At 50.7% G+C, this 24,190-nt stretch overlaps 1 protein-coding gene across 7 annotated transcripts in view; it reads right to left on the reverse strand.

The window, feature by feature from the left end:
* LOC122379919 (protein SPT2 homolog) overlaps positions 1-24,190 on the reverse strand; it is a 37,409-nt gene that overhangs the window by 3,349 nt on the left and 9,870 nt on the right. For 5 of the 7 annotated variants that reach the window (XM_043362570.1, XM_043362568.1, XM_043362564.1 and 2 more), the window contains exons 2-17: positions 16,921-17,004; positions 16,449-16,556; positions 15,902-15,985; positions 15,369-15,502; positions 14,952-15,055; positions 10,877-10,951; positions 8,130-8,286; positions 7,611-7,878; positions 6,938-7,027; positions 6,472-6,676; positions 5,991-6,100; positions 5,550-5,726; positions 5,162-5,306; positions 4,465-4,563; positions 2,539-2,705; positions 985-1,182 (exon numbers count right to left, since the gene is read on the reverse strand). In XM_043362570.1, coding sequence (XP_043218505.1) covers positions 985-1,182; positions 2,539-2,705; positions 4,465-4,563; positions 5,162-5,306; positions 5,550-5,726; positions 5,991-6,100; positions 6,472-6,676; positions 6,938-7,027; positions 7,611-7,878; positions 8,130-8,286; positions 10,877-10,951; positions 14,952-15,055; positions 15,369-15,502; positions 15,902-15,985; positions 16,449-16,556; positions 16,921-16,974 — 2,175 coding nt within the window. In that variant the 5' untranslated portion in view covers positions 16,975-17,004. Of the gene's footprint in view, positions 1-984; positions 1,183-2,538; positions 2,706-4,464; positions 4,564-5,161; positions 5,307-5,549; positions 5,727-5,990; positions 6,101-6,471; positions 6,677-6,937; positions 7,028-7,610; positions 7,879-8,129; positions 8,287-10,876; positions 10,952-14,951; positions 15,056-15,368; positions 15,503-15,901; positions 15,986-16,448; positions 16,557-16,920; positions 17,005-18,248; positions 18,457-24,190 lie in introns of those variants that run through there. The other 2 variants (XM_043362571.1, XM_043362567.1) reach the window with 1 other exon arrangement.

The raw sequence follows: 24,190 nt of genomic DNA on the forward strand, positions 1-24,190 counted from the left end.
CAGGTACTGACTGGACAGACCCTACTGCTGACCGGACCGGCAGACCCTACACAACAGACACAGGTGCTGACTGGACCGGCAGACCAGACACAGGTGCTGACTGGACAGACCCTACACAACAAACACAGGTACTGACTGGACAGACCCTACACAACAGACACAGGTGCTGACCGGACCGGCAGACCCTACACAGCAGACACAGGTGCTGACCGGACAGACCCTACACAACAAACACAGGTGCTGACTGGACAGACCCTACACATCAGACACAGGTGCTGACTGGACAGACCCTACACAACAAACACAGGTACTGACTGGACAGACCCTACACATCAGACACAGGTGCTGACTGGACAGACCCTACACAACAAACACAGGTACTGACTGGACAGACCCTACACAACAGACACAGGTGCTGACCGGACCGGCAGACCCTACACAACAGACACAGGTGCTGACCGGACAGACCCTACACAACAAACACAGGTGCTGACTGGACAGACCCTACACATCAGACACAGGTGCTGACTGGACAGACCCTACACAACATACACAGACATACGAGTACACATTCACAACACAAACAGACCCTACACAACTCATACAGGCGCTGACTGAACATCGCTGGCACACACAGACATACTAACCAGTGACCACCAGCATATGTCTGGACCCACGGACAGCAGTCACTTTTCTCTGGTACACACGTATTATTATGAACGCTCAAAATGGATGAAACCGAATGTAAGATGTGGTTTGTAGAAGATGGGTGACCTTTCGTTACGTATTACGGAAAATTAGTCAGGGGGGTGTACTTGGCGTGAGCGAAAGCCAAAGCGCGTAAGCAAAATGGTAGGTATGTTGAACTTCAAAGGTCAATTGGTTCGATTAGACAACGGATTACGTATTGACAGGGAAAATAACAAAATAGCCCCAACACACGAATCTGTACACATGGCCACAGAGCATTCATCACCGACTTACAATAAATCTGTTGACTTTGGGTTTGGGCTTTTCGGGCATGGCGGGCTGATCCTTCATGGCCTCGAACATGGAGCGCAGATTTCGGGCCGTCTCCAGGCTGGGACGACACTCGTCCTCGGCGTCGAACCGCTGATCGCGCTCCATCTTCTGCTCCCAGCGCTCGAACTTGGCCTTCAGGTTACGGGCGTGGTCGGTGCGCTGTCGATGGCGAGGGAAAGGGAGGAGTGCTGACGCTTCTGGTAGGAGCATACAGTTTGGTTTGGGTGTTCCGAGTTCGGATAAACCAAGACGAAAACTCTGCCATTCACTTGAAAGATTATTTGACACTTGGCATAATCTTTCCAGCGCTTAAAACAGCGTACATTTCGGGTTACCATATTGCTCCGATTTTTTTCAACGCTTAACCCTATTCCTGGCGGGCTCCGCCGGGACAAGAAACTGGCGGGGGGGGGCCGATTCGGCCCCCCCCCCCTGAGATCTCGAGAACGAAGCAAGATAGCGACAAGCGGTAAACGGCATCGGATACGCACGGCCAAGATCTACAATTTTTACTAAGGTCATTTTCAGGTCAGGTCAAAGATGACGTCACAGGGGTCGAAAAAGTCAAAATGGCGGCACTAGATATGGAGAGAGTTTTTCTCGAATAACTTTCGAATTAGTCAAGATAGGAACAAACTAAGGGCATCATCGTGATCCTCTCGTCAATCCGCATCGAATGATATATATGTTGACCTCGAAAGGTCAAGGTCAAAGGTTGACCTCAGGTCACGTGACCTCGAGGTCATCATGTATATCATTCGATGCGTCTTGACGAGCTGAGCACAATGAGACCATCCACGCGTCTGTATCTTGTTCCTGTACGGAGTTATTGGCCAAAAACCTTTGGTGACCTTTGATGACGTCACATGACCTCACAGCTGCCCAACAGCAAAACAGACCTCAAGGTAGTGAAGGTTGATCGTATATGAAGTCATGTATGGTATATGGGGCCATTCCGACCCGTTTTAGTGGTAAAAACAGGGAGTTGATTTTTCCCCCATTGACTTATAATGGGGAGGTCGCGAAATTGACCTGACCTTAGGTCACCGATATCAAAATTCCGAGATATACAAATTGCATATACTGGTACCCTAACTAAACCCTGAAGAGAAGAAATTGATCGGTCAAAAACTCTAGCTCTGGCGTGATTGCAAACTTTTCTGAGGTAGCGTCACCAAACCGCCTCTGGTGACCTGACCTGAGGTCAGATCAACTCAAAATTTTCAGACATGTTGCGTAGAAGCCTTTTAGGAAAAGTCAGAAAATTTGAGCTTCCTAGCTCAACGCGTTTGGGAGATATAACCAAAAAACCTCAGGGGGGGGGGGCTCCTGAGGCCCCCCCCCCGCCAGGAATAGGGTTAAAGGCCTGTCGTTCAGATGAGTCGAACTGCACCTCTGATGGTCTCGGTATGTAGGTACCTGTGTGAGGAACTCATCCTGAACCCGGCTGTATCAGGAGCTCGCCCTGGACCCAGCCGTACCTGTGTGAGGAACTCGCCTTGAATCCTACATTACCTGTGTGAGGAACTCGTCCTGGACCCGGCTGCCGGAGCGCACCACGCCTGACTCTGAGTCCTCGTCGGACGTGTACTCGGAGTCGTCCGTGTACGTGTACTCCGAGTCAGAGTCAGTGTCTTCAGTGTACTCGGGCGGCGGCGTGAACGACTTGAGCGGCTTCGGACCTGGCGGCGAGTCAGGGTTCAAGTTGCCGGGACTACTGTTAACGCCAGACCCCTTGAGACCCTAATTTTTCGCGATTACTTTTAAATGCGTGAAGGAATTTCAACCAAGCTCAGGACATGGCCGTTTCAAGACAGGCCGAAACTTTTACAATTTAGATATTTTATCGCTATTTCAATATTTCAGGCACTTGTAATTGACTCGTAATGTTAAATTTCGAGCAAGATTTTCATCCGGTGTGTAGAGGCTATCACCAGTCAGTCTGTGATACGTTATGACGTCACAGCTAAGCCCCGCCTCTGTGGTCTTGGCCTGCGGCGGTTTCGGGCCGGCGCGCGGTCACTCTCGCTGTGGCGGGGAGCGGGGACGGGCGACGGTCGAGCGGTGCCGAAAGCCGGCGGAGTTGTGCGTAGCGTCTTGGCTGACAGTGCCCAGAGAGCGACATGATGACTAAGGAGCCATAAATGCTCAATGCGCATTGCTTCTACAATGCTGATATGTTCGCTGATATTTTTTTTTTATAAGCTGCAAATGACGGGCAGATGGCATATAACTGACATAAGGTTAGGAAATATTCACCTGTATTTAAAGCCTATGGCGTTGCAGATAATGCGATAATGGGATGTCGGATGTCACCAAGTAGCTGCCGATTTGTACATCGCTATGCAACCATCAAACAACGCAATAATAAGTTAATTGCCTTCGCTTCACATCATAAGGCTCGCTCGTATTTCAAACAGATACCCTACATCGAAAATCGTATTTGTTAGGAATCGTTAACGTTTGTTCGAAGCACGACTGAGTAGTAGGTTGAGGAGTGATGGTCCTCTTGGTCCTATATACCTACAACAGTCAACAAGAGCCTAACATTTACTTGACCGTCTGCTGCAATAGCACGTGAAGCGTCAGCGAAATTCATAGTCCTTCACAGATGGCAGGGGTGTCGTTTGTACAGAGGTCGCTGATGGGCACGGGTCAATGCCGTAGTCGTGGGCGGAGCCTAATGTCATATGACGTAGAAAGCCTCTATCCCGGATGGAAAAACAGTTAACATTACGAGTCAATGACAAGTGCCTGAAATATTGAAATGGCGATAAAATATCTAAATTGTAAAAGTTTCGGCCTGTCTTGAAACGGCCATGTCCTGAGCTTGGTTGAAATTCCTCCACGCATTTAAAAATAATCGCGAGAAATTAGGGTCTCAAGGGGTCTGGCGTTAACAGTAACTCAACTATGGGTGGGTCAGAGGTTGGAGGGCGTCGATCATTTGCGTCAGCCAGAAGTCCGTGATTCAGATGTGTCTGGAGCAGCTAAAGCATTAGGCCTGTCCTGCTTTCCCATTTTTATAGCCCTCTTATGTTGTTAAATACTGACATGCCTTGTATTTGCCATCATTGGTCATGGTTGGCTTGTTTTCATGTTCAATAATTGCCCTTTTCCCATAAGAATACATGCCCAGTACCCACTAATCATTCCATCAAGCTGCTTATAAGCTGATAAGCTAAAGTTCATTTCAAAGAAAAGCATAAGGTGCATCTGGCACACGTATACCATTAAAATAGCATTGCACAATGCACGTACTCACACATTGTTACATAACATAAGGACCGCTTTCTTATACCAGAGGTTGATAATGAGCGGGCTTGCCAAAGCCTTTGAGAAAGCCGGCAGTGTCTCTGTACTTATCCGCAGTTATGTTTAGATTATTTCGCAATGTATCTCCGAACTGTCGGGCAGTTCCGCCCGTTGCGCATCCCTTACCGTCGGGCAGGTGCTCGCGCTGCGCATCCTCCTCCATTTGCCGGAACTTGGACAGCAGAGAGCGCGCGTTGCCCTGCGGCTTCTCGGCCCGCTGGATCTCTGCGACAGATTGGGGAGCAATTAGCATGAGTGTGGTTAGACTCAGTTGTTTCTGTAGATAACATTTGGACAGTGTAAAGGCTGAAACAGACTCTTTTCGCGTTCAGGAAATCGCATGCGAGAGCATATTCAAATACATTATATTTCTTCCCGCATCAATCGCATCCGGGAGGTGCGTGCGATTGATGCGAGCGTGCTTCCATGGATTTGAATAGGCTCTCGCATGCGATTTCCTGACTGCGGAAAGAGTCTGTTTCAGGCATAAGACCGAGGACGGTTATTAGTTGTGCCATCCGACTCCGTAAATGAAACGTGTCGTACGATGTTGGATGTTTTCCACACAAGTTTACTTTGAGTGCTTCGTCGTCCTTAAAACCTTATTCGCAACGGCGTCATTTTCTCCTTTAGATGTTCTACGGTCTCTTCCGGACTGCCCATAGATACTGGACAGATGTAATCAACTGACCGTTTCTTCCCAGCCCTGAAGGAGACAGATTGCCTTTGTGTTGAGCTCTTTCTCTTTCTCTCCCGGCTACCTTTTTATCCGCCTCCCTGTCTCCTGGTTACCTTTGTGTCCCCTCCCTGTCGCTCCAATTACCTTTCTGTCCGCCTCCCTGCCGCTCCATCTCTTGAAACTGTCGCAGCATGCGGCTGGTGGTGTCGCTGCGTATCAGCCGCTCCTCCTGGTCGTCCGCCCGCACCACGTTCGGGTCCCGCTCGATCTCACGGTCCGGGGAGTCGCCCTGCAGAGGGAGCGGGGGATGAAGAGGGGCGGTCATGGGCTGTGTGCACGCGGGGTATGATATAGTAGGAAAGGGAGGTTTCGTCACTGAAAGTGGGCTGGACTTGCCCAGGGATAAAGAGGGAACAAAAACTTTATGATAGAAATTTAGCTCCTCCATTGTTTTTCTTTGTGATCTGCATCCCTTAACTATTTATTTTGGGGAACATTTGCATTGCTATCCAACGCTTGAGGCTTATCGTACCTTGACTGTGCCCTCGCGCGGCGGTGAGAAGCGGAACTGTTTCTTCTTCAACTCGGGCTCCTTGTAGGTCTCGAAGAACTTAAACCGGCTGGAGAGCGCCGACGTTTCCACGTGGATGTCCTTGCTCTTGGAGGATGATTTGACCACCTCCTGTGCTGGCTCCGACTCGTAGAGGCTCTGTGTGATGAACCTCGGTTAGGTGCACGGCCATCGAGCGGCAGCGGCAACAAGATGTAGTTGATTCTACTGCTCATAGGTGGCGCTGTGTACAAACGCCTGAAGTTATGCTGTACCGCATGGCAGCTGAAGGTTATGTTATTGGTAACGCGCTGCATTCCCATTGTATTGGTTCAAGGCTTGTTTTGTGTGTGTGCCGTGACTGAACCGACAATGATTAACGATAAGACAGTTGGTATTTCATCTGATAGGTGAGTCACCTACCTTTCTGAACTCTGTCCTGCCGGCGGAAGACGGCGACCTCATGACGACCTGCTCCTTGGCTCCGGACGCGTCCAGCTCCTTGAACAGGGAGCGGGCTCCGCGCGCCGTGCCTGTTGCCATGGAAACACGGGTCAGTGGAGGACGCTGAGAGGCAGGGCGGGCTGCCACTCACTGCTCCACTTTGACGGAATAAAGCCTGCTGTTTCTGGATACAACAATGTCTCCTTCCAACCGAAGAAGGTTTACGTTCGTTGAAGTGCGCTTAGCTCACATACAGCTGGTCTAGAGCCTGGGCTTACTAGCTGGCCACTTCTGTACCTACCCAAACATCCCACGGCCACACGTGTTTCTCTAAATGCGTAGTCTCGGTGGCAAACATACCCGGCAAACAGGATGTTTTCCACAAGAATGATTGTTATAAATCTCCCAACTGTTTTCTGTAGCAAACCCGATCTCCTGGTCTCTCTAGATTTTTGCGTACCTGCCTCCCTGAAGAGTGCGGCGTCCTCCTCCTTCCGGCGTCGCGTCTCTTCGTCCTCATCCAGCTGGGAGACCTCGCCGCGCTCGAACCGGGAGGCCATGTCGGCGGCACGGTCGCGGGAGACGGCCTCGGCCGCCCTGGCGCCCGCCGGACTCTCCTCCTGGGCCGCCCGCAGGGCCTCCTCGTACGCCTTCAGGTTCAGGTTCTGCACGCACAGCGCGCGGCCGTGAGGTCAAAGTCGCGTTAGATATTCTGCGCGATGACGAGTGTCACGTTATTGCTAGACTAGCCGACTGTAAGATAATCACTTCACCAGCTTCATGTACCGGATCCTCGTCTACTCGAAGCAAACGAAGGGGTAGTGCTGAAATTAAAAAAGCGCAAACTTCATATTTTTTTAGACACATCCAAGCTAAGGGATTTTTATAGAATGCTTGATAACTCTCATTGTTTGTAGTAAACTAACCTGGATTTCAGCGCTGGGATCTTCAACCGTTTTCTTCAGCTTCTCTGCTTGTGTTAGGGTTTCTTCATAGGCCTTTCTTCTGTCACTTGCCTGAAAGTAAGGACAGCGAAGGGTCTCTCAGGTTAAGCTCGTGCTCGGGTGATAGGTTCTTAGGCGTGAAGGTCTATGCCAACGTTCTCATTTTTATGACGGAAGCCTTTCTCAAACAACACACTATTTGTACTTATTAGTTTTTTCATATTCCAATTTTCAAGTTTGTGCAAAAGGAATGTTTTAGGTCTTCTTACCATTCGAAGGCTCCTTTGTTAGCATAGAAAAGGGATACATAATACATATTCGTCATTATATTCGCTATTGCCTTTCAGCGTTCCCGCAACACCGCGAGGCTTAAAAACACTGGATACGCATAGTGTTGAAAATGTAATATCGAAAATATTATTTTGTATTATCAAGCATAAAGATAGATGTCTCTTAGTAAAGCTCGCGATTGGAGTTGATCTTTCCTCAGTTAACGAGCTATTCTGTTCTAAATGTCGTGGTTATCCACTTAGGTACATCTCCTTTGTCAAACCGTCACAAAGCCCCTACTGTCTGTCCGTCTCACCGTCTCTCTGTCTGTCTCTCTGTTCGTCTTACCGCCTCTCTGTCTCTCTCTATCCCTCTGCACACTCACGCCGCAGATGAGGCCGCGCAGTTTGGTGAGCTCGCCCTTGCGCTCCTCGCGCAGCCGCTCGCGCCGCTCGTGGCCCTCCTCGAAGCGCCGCTTGGTGTCGTCCATGGCGGCGAAGCTGGCCGGCCGCTCCTTAGCCTTCCTGCTGGCTGAGCGCACGACGTCCGGGTCACGCTGTACTCCCTCCTCCTCGTCCTCCTCCTCCTCCTCGTCGGAGGACATGTCCTCCAGCTCCACGCCGATGTCGCCCTCCTGGCTGCGCGCCTGGAACCTAGGGGAGCGTAGGGGAGGGGTGCGGTCAGCTCTGTAAGAGGCGGAGGCACCGGCAGCGCTCATAGACAGATGAGAGGGGCCGTCCTGCTGATCACATGCCAAGGAAGATGTTGGAATTCTGAGCAACGTAAAACGGCGAGCGGTATCCAATAATCGAAGCAATATATTTCGGAATTGTTTTCGGCGTAAATTTGTTGAGCTTAACTATCTGGCACCAAGAAGAAAAGCCAATCTAGGAGAAATACTTACTTCTTTATCTTCTTGAGGAGGTTTTGTGACGGTTTGACCTCTACGGCGGGGGCGTTTTTCTCCTGCTCGTCGGCGCTGGTGTGCTCAAACACCGAGAATCGGTCCTTGACATTCAGGTTCTGAAGCTCGTCAAGGCCGTAGTCTGACTTATTGGAAGCTGAAAAACACAGGAGATGAGCACACTGAACTGGGCGATAACCATAGGAACGGGAAAAGCATGTCTTCTTTCAAGTGGGTAATGATGACAATAATACCTACAAACTGCCCGATTTGTCGTTGAAGTCGGAATGTGGGAATTGGTCGTGGTAGGTATGGCTATTAGTAAAGTATACTTGGGTATAACCCGCTGCCCCGCTGCCCTGATTATGTCTTTTGTAGCCACTAATGCACCGCCGATACGGAGCTAGTCCCGGTCGTGCGCGCGGACGGCGGCGGCAGCCGGGCGGTGTCTATTCTGAAGCAGCGCTGCCGACGAGAGACCGGACGCACCTGGACAAACACGCCCGGTGACACTCCTGATGTACTGCAGGGACACTCCTGATGCGCTGCCGGGGACACTCCGCTCTGGCCGCGCTGCCATTACAGGAACACTCCTGAGACACTCATTATGCTGCCGGCCTATCGCGACACACTCATTAGCTCCGGTCGCGCCGGCCCCGAGTCCGTGCCACCGCCTAGTCGCCATTTTTCACTGGAAGTTGGCGACGGCTTGACGATTGTTTAGTTTATACGAAATGTGATTGATAACATTTGGCTGAGCTCGAGAGAACTTTGATGGAACGTGATGCAGAGATAAAGCTGTAAAGGAAGTTTATGTGATCTTTTCTATACAGATACCTTGAGGACCAAGGCGTATAATTGTATATAACATGCAATCCTAATAGAAACATACTGCGCAGCGACTGTCACCATCGTCTCAGAAGTAATTTAGAAATGAGATAAAATGTTGATGTCCCGGATTAGCGTTACTCGGGATGAAATATTGATCACCCTGATTGGCGTTACACAGAATCTGCAAGATACGGGAAGCTACCTGGAGCGCCTGTTTGACTGAAGCAGCCCTCATGTGGAAGCGCTGAGTAGCCGTGGGTCCGGAGTGAGTCCCGGCTGGAGGTCACGGTACTCACCGTCCGCACCGCCGAGCCAGGGCAGCGCGGTGTCGGGCAGGGTGCGCCGCCGACCGGTGAACCCGTGCAGACGCCGGTACCAGGAGCGGTCCAGGCCGGAGCCGCCCAGGCCCGAGCTGCTGCCCAGACCCGGCATGGTGGGCTGGCGCGGAGGAACGGCCGCGAGAACACTCAGATGACACGAGCCGAATGTGGAGTGTTCTTTGCACCACCTGCACTCTGAGAACTTCAGGGTCTTGGATCACTGAAAATGAGCTTTCGGTCGTATGAACGGTTTTTCGGTTCTTGATATGTTCTTGAAGATGCACTTCTACCAAGCTTGTGCGAAATGGGTCGGTATGCTTGCGGTAGTCGTAAAACTGCAAGTAGTACTTTATATTCTTCGGCTATACACTCGTCTCAAGTCGTCCAGGACTCGCGGCCAGGAGCCTGTGACGGCGACCGGTCGATTCGCTGCCCGCCGCCGGCCGTGCAGTGTCGGGACGGCACCGGCGGCGCTTCACGCGGGGGCGGCGCCGCGCACCGAGTGGCCCTCCTCGCCCGCACCTTGTCACGGCGAGCCAATAATACTGCGGCGGGTGCGGCGCGGCGGCGACCGGCACATACCCGGCGCACCAGCGACATACCGTGCGCAGCGCGCCGCACCGCCAGCCGCAGCGCGCCCGGAAATAGGCGCACACGGGGACGGAAGGAGAGCACGAGTTCACTGACTAACGGTACTCGGAGTGAGCACGGAAAAGATCCCCCTCTCCAACCGGGCGACGTGCAAAGGCAGAACGGATTCAGGATTCACTTACAGTGATGTACCTATAGGAACCACGTTCACGAACAACGTCTTCATCCGCAAATATGATAAGGTTGAAATGCTCATTGCGTCGTGCACTCACTCAAAAATGTAAATTTACTCCCACCGCAACTTATCCAACATGGTTGACGGCGACGGAGAGCATAGTAGGTAGGTAAGTCAAGCATTGCGCCACAATCTGCTTTCCAGGCGATCTGTTGTACTGTGTTGGGCGGTACAGACTACCGTCCAGGCGCTCTTTCGTACAGTGTTGGACGGTACAGTCTACCGTTCAGGCGCTCTGTTCTTCAGTGTTTTGCGGTACAGTCTATCTTCCAGGCGTTCTGTCATACAGTGTTGGACGGTACAGCATATCTTCCAGGCGCTCTGTACATCAGTGCTTTGCGGTATAGCCTATCTTCCAGGCGCTCTGTCATACGGTGTTGGACGGTACAGTCTACTGTCCAGGCGTTCTGTCATACCTATTTTCGGCGGTATGATCTCTTGGGCTAGGCTATCTATCCAGCGCAGGGAAAGCAGATGACCACTAATTATGGATGTTCTGTTGTGGTTTACACATAATCTGGACTGATCGATGCCCTTACCGCGCAATCACTGGCGGTGCGCGGTCTCATTAGGAGGGGCACTTTCTTCGTTCTCATCCATACAGTATTTATGGACAATTGTTTGGTACTTACAACAAACGATCTCTGGGGGAAGCTCATGAGCACTCACGTCTTACGCCATCGGGAGGGGGGGGGGGAGATTGGGAGGAACAGCTACTGCGTACTAACACCGTACCACGTCTGGAGGCTGCTCGTGAGCAGAGTACTTACATCGTACGACGTCAGGGGGCAGCTCCTGCGGTTGAGACTCGCGGATGATGAGTTCGTGCCGTCGGAGCCGGGGCACTGGAACAGAGCATCACCAAGCGTTGTCAATAGACAGTTTCACCCCGGTATTTACGTGGTTATGCGGCTTGTGAGTATAATTTGACTAATTAGTATCAGTGGCGCAGCCAGGGGGGGGTCAGAGGGTCAGCTGACCCCCCCGAAATTTCTGTCGGGGGCCCGCTCGAGAAAGAAAGAGAGAGAGAGAGAGAGAGAGAGAGAGAGAGAGAGGAGAGAGGTCGTAATCTAATTGGACGAGCCCGCTTCGAGAAATGCCTACTGGGACACCACGGGTGAGGGGTCGGCCTGGGGTTCCAGGTGGATGGGGCCCGGGCCCCCGGGAGAACGGGCCCGGGCCCCCTGGGTGGATGGGACCCGGGCCCCCGTGGATGGGTCCGGGGCCCCCGGCGGCTGGGTCCGGGTCCCCGGGAGAACGGGCCCCGAGCCCCGGGTGGATGGGGCCTGAACCCCCGGGAGAACGGGCCCGGGCCCCCGGATGGATGGGGCCCGGGGCCCCCGGCGGATGGGCCCGGGCCCCCGGGAGAACGGGCCCGGGCCCCCAGGAGAACGCCCCCTGGCCCCCTGGGTGGATGGGGCCCGGGCCCCGGGTGGATGGTGCCCGGGACCCCGGGAGAACGGGTCCGGGCCCCTGGTGGATGGGGCCCGGGACCCCCGGTGGATGGGCCCGGGCCCCCGGGAGAACGGGTCCGGGCCCCCAGGAGAACGGGCCCGGGCCCCCTGGGTGGATGGGGCCCGGGCCCCGGGAGAACGGGCCCCGAGCCCTGGGTGGACGGGGCCCGGACCCCCGGGTGGATGGGGCCCGGGCCCCGGGTGGATGGGGCTCGGCCCCCCTGGTGGACGGGCCCCGGAGCCCCGGGTGGATGGGACCCGGAGCCCAGGTGGACGTGGCCCGGGCCCCCGTGTGGATAGGGCTCGGGCCCCCGTGTGGATAGGGCCCGGGCCCTCGGGTGAATGGGCCCCCTAGGGTGACCCGCTTGCTCCGCAACGCGAATAAGGGGTATCTTCGATCGGTGGGCGTTTGGTTGGTCTTGTGTCCGTGGGTTATGTATCCATTTCGGTCGATTGCCTTTTGACGGCTAAGTATTTTGGTTTGGGAAAAATATCCATCGCATCGAGGTACAGTACAGTACAGTACAGTACAGTATATTTTGGTAACCAAGGACAAGAAACATCGGAGAAAATGATAGAGGTGCTCGTGTCTAGTGATAACTGATAACCATGCGTTCTACTATAGGACATGCTAAGTATATTTTATAGCATAGGTTGACGTAGGCTACCTATTGAAAAAATGGAGGCCATCGATGAATTACTATGCAGAGGTTTGAAACGTTTATATTTTTAAGAATATTGTTGCTCTTCATGCAAAAGCGATGAATGGATCTTGGATAAAATTGAAAGCTCTTTTCAACTATGCCATTTTCAATTGTCAAACGTACCAGTTTATGCAGCAAAACCCGTGTAATTAAGTAGGTAAGTCATGAACAAATGCCATTTTCTTCAGCGATTTGTTCCACCTTGTTTTTGATCAATTAGCTTTTCATAATTTTTCCATGAGAGGCGGTACGTTTCTCTTGACCTGACCTTCAGGTGACATTGACATCCACCCTTATGCATGGGAGCAACATCAAATCACATGTTTGAACGCTTGAAATCACGAAAGGACTGCAAACGCGCCGTTAAAGCGAGCCGGCATACGCCGAACCGCGATTCTGGACAAACATGGTCTCGGAAAGTCGGCCAGCTTTGGCCTGCTTTCCGATCTTTAGGTCGGAATTTGACCTTGAATTGACCTTTAGGTCATTTGGGCCAGGGTCATAAAATTTCTAGGATAGGTGTAAAATTGATCAACGCGAGGGTACTGAAAGTTACGTCGCGATCAGCCGCTTTTTACGAGTTATTTGCGAAAAAAAAACTTTAGGGGAGTTGCATCAGGCATCAGCCCCTTCCCCCCTGTGCCACGAGGGTTAAAAATTCTTGTGAGCGAATTCACGTAATGAAGAAGAGTAAAGGCACAATTTACTACAGCAGCCAATACATTACTTAGAACAGGCACATGGGACTAGTTAAATATTGTCCGACGGAAGCAGGCAACAGTTCCAATTGCATATATGCTATGCATATTGCGGAAGGGGCACATTTCGGCCTCGAAAGATACGAATTCTTACGTCATAGAACATATTTCTGTCGTGGTCAATTTGCACAAAAATTGAACACCGGGTGATTACCGAGCTATTGTTCTATCCAAATGTTCTGATTCAAACTCGCTCAGGGTTATCGCGCAGGTAAAGGGGGCCCGCTCAGCAGAATGTGTATGAAACATGGAGAGATTCTGAAAAATGGGTGGGGGGCCCGCACACTAGGGGGCCCGCTTTGGAGGCGATGACCCCCCCGAAATGAAATCCTGGCTGCGCCACTGATTAGTATATATATTGTTACTTGTAAGCATAATCTACTGATCGGGCAATCCTACTGATCCATCCAACTATCGACCTATCTCAATTGTTCCTGCCTTTGCCAAACTTGTAGAAAAAGTTGCTCAGCAGCAGCTGTACACCTACATGTCTGGCAACCATCTATTTTCCTCATCCCAGCACGGTTTCCGCTCTTGTCTCTCCACAGAAACCGCGCTCGCCACCGTATCCGATCACATCCTCTCTGCCACCGACCGTCAGGAACTCACTCTCCTATGTCTCCTCGATCTCTCCAAATGCTTTGACGTCATCGACCACTCAAAGCTACTATCCAAACTTCAAACCTATTCTATCGATCCGACCTGGTTTTCTTCTTACCTCCGTGGCCATTCCCAATCAGTTTGCACAACTGACGGGCGAGGAAACCGAGTCCTCTCCGATCCTCTACCCAATCCTATCGGCGTGTTCCAAGGATCCTCGCTGGGCCCGCTCCTGTTCCAAATATTTGCCAATGACCTCCCTCTTTTCGCTCCCGGGGCGCACGTGGTGCAGTACGCTGATGATACCCAAATTCTACTTTCTGGCAAAAAAGATTCCCTCCCTCATCTCATCGCCACTTTAGAACAAATTTTGGACTCTTTTGATGCCTGGTTTCATACCAACGGCTTAAAAGTTAACACAGCTAAAACTGAGCTCATCGTTTTTGGCTCGCACCAAAATTGCCGCAGCCTGGATCCCATCTCAATTCGGTTCCGTGAGGACACGATCCGTGAGGGCCCCACGGTGAGGAACCTTGGCGTGGTTTTCGACAAGCACCTCACCTGGGACGCTCACGTATCGGCCCTCGTCCAAAAATGCAACGGTATCCTCATTGGGCTGTCCCACGTGCGTCACCACATCCCTTGTGAACTTCTGCCAACCGTGGTCAGCGCCTTGGTCCTCTCGCACGTCCGATATTGTCTCTCGGTTTATGGAAACGGGTCGGACAAAAACACACAACGCCTCCAAAAAGTTCTCAATTTTGCGCTGCGCGTTGTGTCCGGCCGAAGAAAATTTGACCACATATCGGACGTGCGAGAGGAACTGGGCTGGCCTACCGCCCGTCAGTTGTACGAAATCCACTCTCTTAACTTCCTCCACAAAATACGCTGCACCGAAGAGCCGGATACTATGTCCTCCCAAATCCTGGCCAACTCTTCCCTTCGCTCACGCTCAACCCGGCGGGACACTGATCTGTCTCTCCCACGCGTGAGAACCGAAGCAGGGAGGCGGCGCCTGCTCTACAGCATAGCCCAGTTGTACAACCGTCTGCCCCATGACATTAGACATCTCCCTCTGGGAGCTTTTAAACGCTCTGTTTCCGAGTTGTATCTGCGTGATTAAGGATGAATGTGTGATTTGAATTGTGTTCTGTTTGATGTGATTGATGAGTGTATCTTAACTTGTTTTTCCTTTTAACCGTGACGCGACACTCGGAATAGCCATTTTACTGTGGAGAGTGTTTTAACTGTCAAATACAAATACAAATACAAATACAAATCTTACACGGCATTCCAATTAGCGCAATAACTCGGCGTAAAGGCTCCTACCTCGTTTTTCTTCCTCCTTTTCTTCGACGGCTTTTGGTTTGAAGAGCATCTTGTGGTGTACTTTGCAGTACAGCTGCCGGTCATGACTAGCGTAGGTGTCGACACTGCAAACAAAGAGTACGCAGTTAGCATTGAGTTCCGGCATCATTCATTCCTAAGAATTGAAATGGGAAAGACAGATTGATATTGGGGATGTGGCTGAAAGAGGCCACTGTTGGTCAACGTTCCCCAGCAATATTACGATTACCGGGAAACCAGCCCATGTCGGTCAAATTTTGACAAATTGGTTGTCCCGGATGTAATAGGTTTATAAGCTTTTATCGGCAGCCGATGATGGCACCTTATGTACATACGGTATAAATTGACCAATGAGGTATCGCCCCAGCACTGACGTCACGGACCACGGTGGCCACTCACGTCAGCTGTTTGTTGCACTCTGTGCACCGGAAGCAGTCCTTGTGCCAGACAGCCCTTTCGGCTTTGATGCGCTCCATCTGAAACACCTGACGGCCGCACGCGCGGCAGTTGGTCTGCGACTCCTCTGCCGGCGCCTGTCGGTCAGAAACGGGCAGTGGTCACAGGCACAACCCTCCGCCTGTCGGTCAGAAACCGTCATCGTATTCGTCACAACCCCTCCACCCGCACCTCAGGGTCAAGTATGAGTAATTGAGTATCAGGTCAAGTAAGTATGACGTTCAACGCTAATGGTCACTATCACACAACGCCAACCACGCCTGCCGCACCCTGGGTTCTGGCTTCAATTTTAGCCGGTGCTTATAGTCTACAAATGGTCACCTTGGGAGGCAACAAAAGGTGAATGCATAAAATAATTTCAATTTGACTGTGATACATTTGCTTTTCACTTTGCTACTTACGCTCAAGAGTCAAGACCCCTGACCTGTTGGTGTTTACGTGAGTCAGAAGTGAACCTAACGGCCGAGTTCGCTTACCTTGCTGAACTTTTTGATGACCTTTGAACTGTCATACGACCGGACGTGTATGCGGCTGCTGTCTGAGCCTGCTCCCGGCTCTCCCTGAGAACAAGAACAGTGGGGTTTAGGCCCGGGGGCGTACATCGCTAATCGTAATACTGTATGTACATACATCGCTCTTAATATCTACCAATGCGCTGAACTCCTCTGCAGATGATGACTACTCATTACTTTGCTAGTTGCAGTATTATTACACTTGCGTTTAACGTTCCGAGTCACGAGAACAATGCTAAGCTAAGTTGCTAAGTTGCTTAGCTCTTAGCAACTTAGCTAAGAGCTAAGTTGCTACCTGAATTGCTAAATTGATAAAAAAAAATCATTGCGGCCAATTTACAGTGTACAGAACATCTAGCGCATGCGGCGATGCACCTTCATGAAAACGATGCACTGGAACTCGTTTTCCTGGAACGTATATGTCTCCATACTAGTAATAAGCTTTTACATCGTTTGTTCTGTTTGCTTCGGGTGATCTTTTTGAAGGAACTTATTTAATATCAGCATTTACCGTGCCCCCATTTTCCTTCTCGTGGTCGTGCTTCTTTCTCCGCCGGAGCTTCTTGCCGTCTTTTCCTTCCGATCTCCTTTTCTTTTTCTTCTCTACGCCCTCGGTGCTCTGAGGAGCAGGCGAGTGAATCATCAGCTAAGCAGGGTAACGACCGACCCGACAGGACGCAGAACAGCGGCTCTCATCGAGAGACGTTCGTCACACGATTGCAGCATGACACGGGGAGTATTTTATGCATGCCTGCCTTGGGCGCAATATCCGCGTACTTCATTAGCCAGCATTTTGATTATATGTACATAAATCGGATAAAACAAAGATGCAGCTCATTAATGCTTAACTTAAACTTCGGGCAACAAATCAGTTTGGATTTACAGAGAAGGTGTTTCCTGAGAGGTTCTACCATGGCGACTTTATGTTGGAGGTCATGACCTTGACCCTGAGACGTGCCGGCTGACGTTTGCGGAGCGCTCACCGTGACAGTTTCCGTTGTGGTCACCGAAGACTGGACCGATTCCAAGGTTTCCATGGCCGGTCCGTCGGTCTGCCTGCACGCTGCCTGCCAACAGAACAGGCGACAGTGAGATAAATAAGGGAAAGTTTTAAACAGGACAGAGTGCTGTTGAAATAGCGTACTTAATAGCGTTTAGGTTATATTCCTAATTGTTTAGTTTTTTGTCGAGTTGAACTATGCAAAAGTCATTATCCATATCGCTTCGTACCCCAGACGGCAGATATATAGTCACTTTTGCGGTCATTCTTCCGGAAACCGTTAGTATTGTATGTAGCGGCAAAGACGCATGCCGTGTTACGTAAATAATTACAGATAATGTTACAGTAATGGTTGTCTTAGCTAGTTATCCTTAGTTCTTATTCATTTGTTTACAGTTCCATGTTGATACAGGCATCTCGCTGCGATCCCTTCCTCCGATCCGTGACCTTTTGGGTCGCCCCCCCTCCCTCCACACAACAGACAACAAAGACTCTCCCTTGGGGCCAACACCACCGAGCGCGTCTGTTTTCCTTGGAAACGGCTGCCGACGATCTGGTGGCTGACACGGAATTTCAGCCGGGTGGGACTGGGACCATCGACGGGCCCCGTCAAACTGGGGCCTCTAACCCCACATTGGGTCCTCTCAACTGGCAGCAACACCCACTTCCTTTAGGTCAACGTCGTCAGACTGGTGCCATCATAGCTGTCAGTTCCTAAGGGACTGACGTGTCATCTCAGAGTGGAATTGAATCTCATCCTTATGAAGTCCTCTCCAGACGGTGGGCCTGGTTTCCCTGTGAGACCAACACTGGGCCCTGACAGCTCTGACAGCGATACTGGCTCTGAAAGGCCTACACCATTCACCGGTGTACTCGTATGATTCCACCGCTGAATCATATGCCGGTGCCCGGTAGCGGTAGCATACTCTGACTCTGACACGTGACGTGACTGGTCTCTGACTGATGCTCGGTGACTCCACGTGCCACGTGCGGCACGGGGCCTGGCACGGCGCCCGCCGCCGACCGGCTGATTTCCCGCTGCTGCACTATGTCCGCCAGAGTGACGTCTCAGTCGAGGAAAAAGAAATGAGGTCATATTGCGACAGCGAAGAGGAATGCAAAAATGAATTCTGGAAGTCAATAAGCACCAACGTAAACTGATTTGTGAACTTCGAAAAAATCGCCAGTAACGGAGTCCATCAGATGCTTTCTTTAGCAAAATAGGAAGTCATCACTGTAACATTGTCATAACGAGCCAAATACGCGCTACATATTTCCCTGGGCTGCTAAGCGGCTTTGCCGAATACTTACAAGGTAAAATACCGATCAATCGGTAGGCATTTCGATTTGTGCCAGGCTGGCGTCTGAGTTAGCTGTATCTGTCCGCTCCCTCTTCACTTGGCGGGAGGGGAGGGGCGCTCCTCTGCCCGGGCGTCGGTCCAAGCGGACCCGGAGGGAGCTCCGGGCCGGGCCGGGCCGACTGACGACGGACGACGGAGCTTCGGGTGCTCTCCGGGCACTGTGGAGTACAGTGTCAGCTTCGGGCAGAATGCTGAAGAGAATCCTACTGGCGACGGCAGCTCCAGACTAACTGGTGGTCCATCTTAGCTCCGGGCGGCCTGACTGTCGACGCGCATCATTCGATAGTTCTAGCTAGACCGAATGCTGGAGACCGCCCCAGGCCTAACTATTAGCGGTAGTACCTCCAGACCCCGATTCCGGAACCCATTGGCCTCGCTCTGGACCGAGTGCTGAAGACAGTCCGTACCCAGTGGCTGGAGAGGGCCGCGGGCCGGCCGCCCCACACCGCCCACCTGTGAGGCCCTGCTGACGGACGGCGCGGAGGTGCACAAACACTCGGGGCTGCCAGCGATGTATCCGGTGTCAGAGGCCAGGTGGGCACCGACCGTGATATGTAGATCACCAGGTCATCTCTGCAACCGACGGCCTTGGTGCGGCCGGCGCTACACATTTACTGCGGCTACTCTGGCTGGTCACGCGTCTTAGATGTAAGGTGGATGGTAACCAGCGTTCGTTGCAATAGAATGGCTCGACTAGCTGTTGATCTTTGATTATTATCTATAAAGCTTAAAATGTGCATCAGTGACATATTAGAAACTCTGAACGTCTGTGTACCAATGTCGGTAGACGGTAAAAGCTCTAGCGTAAACAACCGTCAAGGTTCCACAGTATGAAATGTAACAGCGAGTCGGGGGAGTTTGGTATCGGGCGCGGGCGCCCGGCTGTCCTCCGGAACAGTCTACCAGTCCAGGCGCTATGGTGGAGTGTTGCGGCACAGCATAGCATCGCAGGCGGCATGGCGGTGGTTGGCGTCTGGCGATAGCACGGCTCACAGCTTTCGACGTTCACCGGTCTTACCAAGTGATGCGTACCGCCTCTTCCTATTCACTTGGCTCATAATTCGAAATGCTACCGGTGCCAAGTGCGTACTCGCGTCACCTGTCTTGTCGCGGCAGTGAACTAGTGAATGGCGATGTACATACGTATATAAATGTTACAGGGAGTATGCGATTTCAGTTAGTTTGCAACGACCCTAGGGTGGTTGTAACCTCCCTGAACGATCAGTTTGTTTGCAACGACCCTAGGGACGTTACAAAATAACTGCTCGTTCCGGGACGTTGTAACGAAACTAGGGTCGTTGCAACCTCCCTAGTTAGTATGCAACGAACCTAGGGTTGTTACAAAATAACTAGGGAGTTTAAGAATTCATCGAGTCTCGTTTCACAGGAGGGCCGTCAACAATCTTGTCCAATGCAGATCTTGTTCAATCTAGTTCAGTTTAAAAGAAAAGGAGAACAACATTTGAACATTCAGCTCAGGAGTATTTCACGACGGCCATCTAGTACACGTTATGTGCCGATTAGGTGCACATTTGGTGCAGATTTGTACAAATTAGGTGGGCATTCGCCAGGAAGCCCTTCGTAAAAACGGCCATTATCCGCTCGTTTCCAGTCTTTTTGTGATTATAAACGTTCACACATGTGAAATACTGGTGGTCCCATGCATTATGGTGGGTGTCAAGGTCACGTGAAGGTCAGGTCAATGTCATTGACCTTTGATGACCTTAGTTCACTTCTTCTGGGTTCATATATTTTTAGGCTAGTTTTTGGAGCTGATTTCGAATTTAGCACCCATTTGAACATTTACGAAGAAATTTTGGAGTCTTGCCTTCGTACCATGTCACGAAGCTGTCAGTGTTGGTTGATATCTACTATGGACATTGGACAGCTAGCAAGACGCCTACTGGTTGACCTGACCTGACCTGACCCGACCTGGCCTAAAAACATCAAGACATCATCGGTGATCAAAGTTAACATGAAATTCGTGATCAGCGCCCCGAAAAGCCTCGTAACAACCTAACTCTCCAAAGTTTTAACAGGTCCCGATTTTCCCGACTTTTGAGTCACTGACCTGACCTGGAACGTCAACCAATAACCTAGCCCCGCCATGTGCGTTTTCGGCTAGCAAAGAATCGGAATTGCGCGATCGGAGGGTAGAGGTCAGGGTCATCGCAACAAGCTTCGCTTAGCGGTGGCTCTGTCCTTGTGAATCCTTCCCATCAAAAAGTTCGGACTAAATTTCTAAAAAAAAAAAAAATAAGGACGAGAGTCGACCCCACAGTACCTGTTGGTTTTCTACATACGCGCCGGCCGGGGGGTAGGGTTGGTACGACCCCCTCGTCGTTTTTCGCCCCTGTTGGAGTTAGAGCGTCGCGGAAAAAAACGAGCATGTGTGCCGTTAGGAGACTCAGCAACTAGTACCCGATTTTAAGGTCTCAGGTCAACCGGTGTCCTCTGAGGTCAGGTCAGGTGACCCAAGACATGGGTTCGGTTTTTGATTAAAAACATCTTTAAAAAAAAAAACAGTCGCAGAACACGATTTTAGCATCAATGTGCTCGCCTTGCTCAGGCGCGTCGAATGTTATACTTTTTGTTCGGGTGAGGTCAACTTGAGGTGTTTACCTCGGGTCAAGGTCAGGTCAGAGACCCCTAGGTCGCGAAATTGGTCAAAGGAGGTCGTGTGGCATATTATTCGATTCGGCAGGTCTTCCTCAGGCCATTGATGGCTTGACCGACTCGCTAGTTCAGTTTGATCGGGAGTTATCCCGCGACCTGGTGGGGGGGGGGGGCTATTTTTTGCCCCCCCTCCAGACTTTTCGATATATCTCCAGAACCGCTGCGCCGATCGTCACCAAACTTTCAGTACCCTCCCGGACATCAATTTTACACATTGTGACCGAAATTTTTTCCAAAGGCTATGATAGGTTGGCCGGAAATGACGTCAGAGTGACGTCATGTTCTGCCGTTTTCGACCCAAAAAAGGGTTTCGCGGAAAGAGGTGTCAGGCCTATAGCTTTGCAAATACAGAAAAATGATAAAGACATAAAAGCTGTAAAATGGACAGGGCTACAAAACTGCTATCTCGGATTTTTGAAATTTTTGGATTTTGACCCCCAAAAATCAAAAAATAGATTTTTTGGATATAATAATCGAAAAATCCAAAAAGTTTTATGAATTTCGCAAAAACCGGAATATATGTGATAGTCCTTACCGCCTTCCATCCACATACCAAATTTGAGATTGATACCTCTTTTTTTGGCGAAGTTATAGCGAAAAAACTGTTCAAAATTGATGACGTCAAATTTTCAAACTCCATTTTTAAGAGTTCTAGACCCCGTAGCGCAAAACAAAGACCACCATTAGACTCCTCGTGACGAGCTGCATCGAATCAATACCCATTTTATGCAAAACTATCAACTTTAAAATTTGACCTTTTTTGGCCTGACCTTGACCTGATCTTGACCTGAACTTCACCAGAAAGTGACCTAAGCCGTACCTGATAGTCTTATAACCAACACCATTGAGTTGGAAATGAAAAATTGGCCATAAAACATGTATCACACAACCTTAGTAAAGTTGGGCTCATGTGACCTGACCTGTGACCCTTGGTGACCTGACCTGTGACCTGACCTGGTATTGCCAGTGACCTCTAATAGCAATATATCTACTAGGCAATTGACGCCCTACCGCTGATTCTCGACAAAATACGTTTTCCTCGGTGTTATAGCGCATTCCCTAGAAGACCCGTGAACGGTGAAACATTTCATCTTTGACCTGACCTGTGACGTCATCGGTGACCCCGAGGTCAATGAAATTTGGTTTCCCTCGACAAATTTGACAGGCCTTTCGAACGCCGTTTGAATTTTGCGGATCCGTCCAGTAGTTTCGGAGATATGAGGGGGGGGGGCAAAAAATAGCCCCCCCCCCCCACCAGGTCGCGTTATAAACAGACCCCACCAGGGCGCGGGTTATTAACGAAAAGCTGCCAAATTGAAGCATCTAACCTTGCAAGGAGTGCATGAAATCACGATCCGTGTGCTTGAGATAGTTTGAGATCGTTCCCGGCGCCAGAATAGCAGTTTTCATTTTTCTCCATTGGCTTATAGTGGTGAGGTCACGTGACCGACCTGACCTCATGTGATCTTTAGGAAAAATCCTAGAGGCACAAGTTGTGAGACTTCTAGAAGATGCACGTACTGTAAGTTCATCCTCCTGTAAAAGCTCCTCTGGGACTGAGGGCGTTGCGAAGTTGCGGCATCTGAGGACCGTCCACTTATGACGTCATAGGTCAGTAACCTGACCTGACCTGAAAATCTGGTTGGTGTCACAAGATCCGGCTTGAATCAAAGGTCAGGCATGCCTAGTTTCAGCTCTCTGTAGCTGGCATGTTTGGAGCTATCGCGAAAAAAAAACTAGGGGGGGGGGGCGAGGATTAAGCTAGGCTGAGTTGGGTAAGTTTGGGTCAAGTAGTAGGGGTCCCACCCGCACCACCTGTTTATAGGAGGTGTACCTAAACCACCAGGCACCAGCGACAGCTTCGTAGCAAGTTGCATTGGCACCACAACTATACGTACTTCTCAATTGTCTCAACGAATGCTGGATTCGAAATACGTTAGGGTCCAATAACAATTACAAGCGGGGACATTGGGGTTCTGTCGGCAAAGAAGAAATATTCAAGTTCATTTTAAAAGCCTACCGCGCAATGTAGCATTCTTTTACTCCGTTGCAAGTGGCGCTACTCTGGCGGCGAATCTGGGAACTACTAACTGTACTCAGGCCATGTGACCTTGACCGGCTCCTGAGATTGGGGTCACGTGACGCTCGGCCCGCCGGCGGCCGGTCCCACGAGAAAATTCAAGTTTGCAGTGCAATTTTGCATTGACAGACATCATTGACATATGATTCTAGACTAGCATTCGATACAGCGTTTAATTTTACACAGAATGACCTTAAATTCAAGAGATTATCTGCCATCACTTCATCGCACTTTTTTTGTGTAACAGAAAGAATGTCCAGCCGACATTGCATGCTATAGCATAGTCACCGTGGTTAAGCAATGGGAGCGTACACTGTGGCCTATGACGTGTGCAGACTTATTGCTTTTGCCAAGAAGCAGAGCAATATTAATTTGAATCTGGAATCGTGTCCGGTACTAAATTTAACGGGCCATGCACTGGCACCTACTTATTAGGTATTCGAAACAGGGCCTCGTCTAACATGTTAACTGGTGGGCCAAATGGCCCACCAGTGACCCGAAATGGCCCACCAGCCTCAAAGATTTGGCCCACCAGTAATTTTCCGAAAAATCTAAGTTTTCACATTTTCATCACGACGTAGGTAACATTGTGATACAGACAGAGACAGAGGCCCTACCTACTACATTGTTGTCATTGTTGCATTTATTAAAAGTAAGAAGTTGATCGTCGTTGCCCGCCTAATACCATCACCATTCCCGGTTTCTTGAGACAGCCGTAGGTTAAGCCTCGGTCACACTTCACCGGATTGGACCAATGGACGAGAAACGGATGGCGTCCGGTGATGTCCGGGGTCCGGGGGATGTCCGTTCGTTTCCGTTGACGTCCGTTTCTCATCCGTATCCGTTCCATGTCCGGTGGTGTCCGGTGTGCTCAACCGGACACCACCGGACATGGAACGGATATTAACGGATGACAAACGGACGTCCAACGGAAACAAACGGACATCACCGGACGCTGACAGTTCTCGTCCGTTTCTCGTCCGTTGGTCCAATCCGGTGAAGTGTGACCGAGGCTTTGAATTTTATGCAATAATTGTGAAAGACGTCTGCCTCTGTCAATTACAGATAGTGTCGGCGGCTTCCTGCCGATCGAGGTATGCGAGAGTTCTTGCAAGCTTTCCGATCGATCGAGTGGT

Source organism: Amphibalanus amphitrite, unplaced genomic scaffold, assembly GCF_019059575.1.
Source record: "Amphibalanus amphitrite isolate SeventyFive unplaced genomic scaffold, NRLGWU_Aamphi_draft 000087F_arrow, whole genome shotgun sequence".
NCBI lineage: Eukaryota > Metazoa > Arthropoda > Thecostraca > Balanomorpha > Balanidae > Amphibalanus > Amphibalanus amphitrite.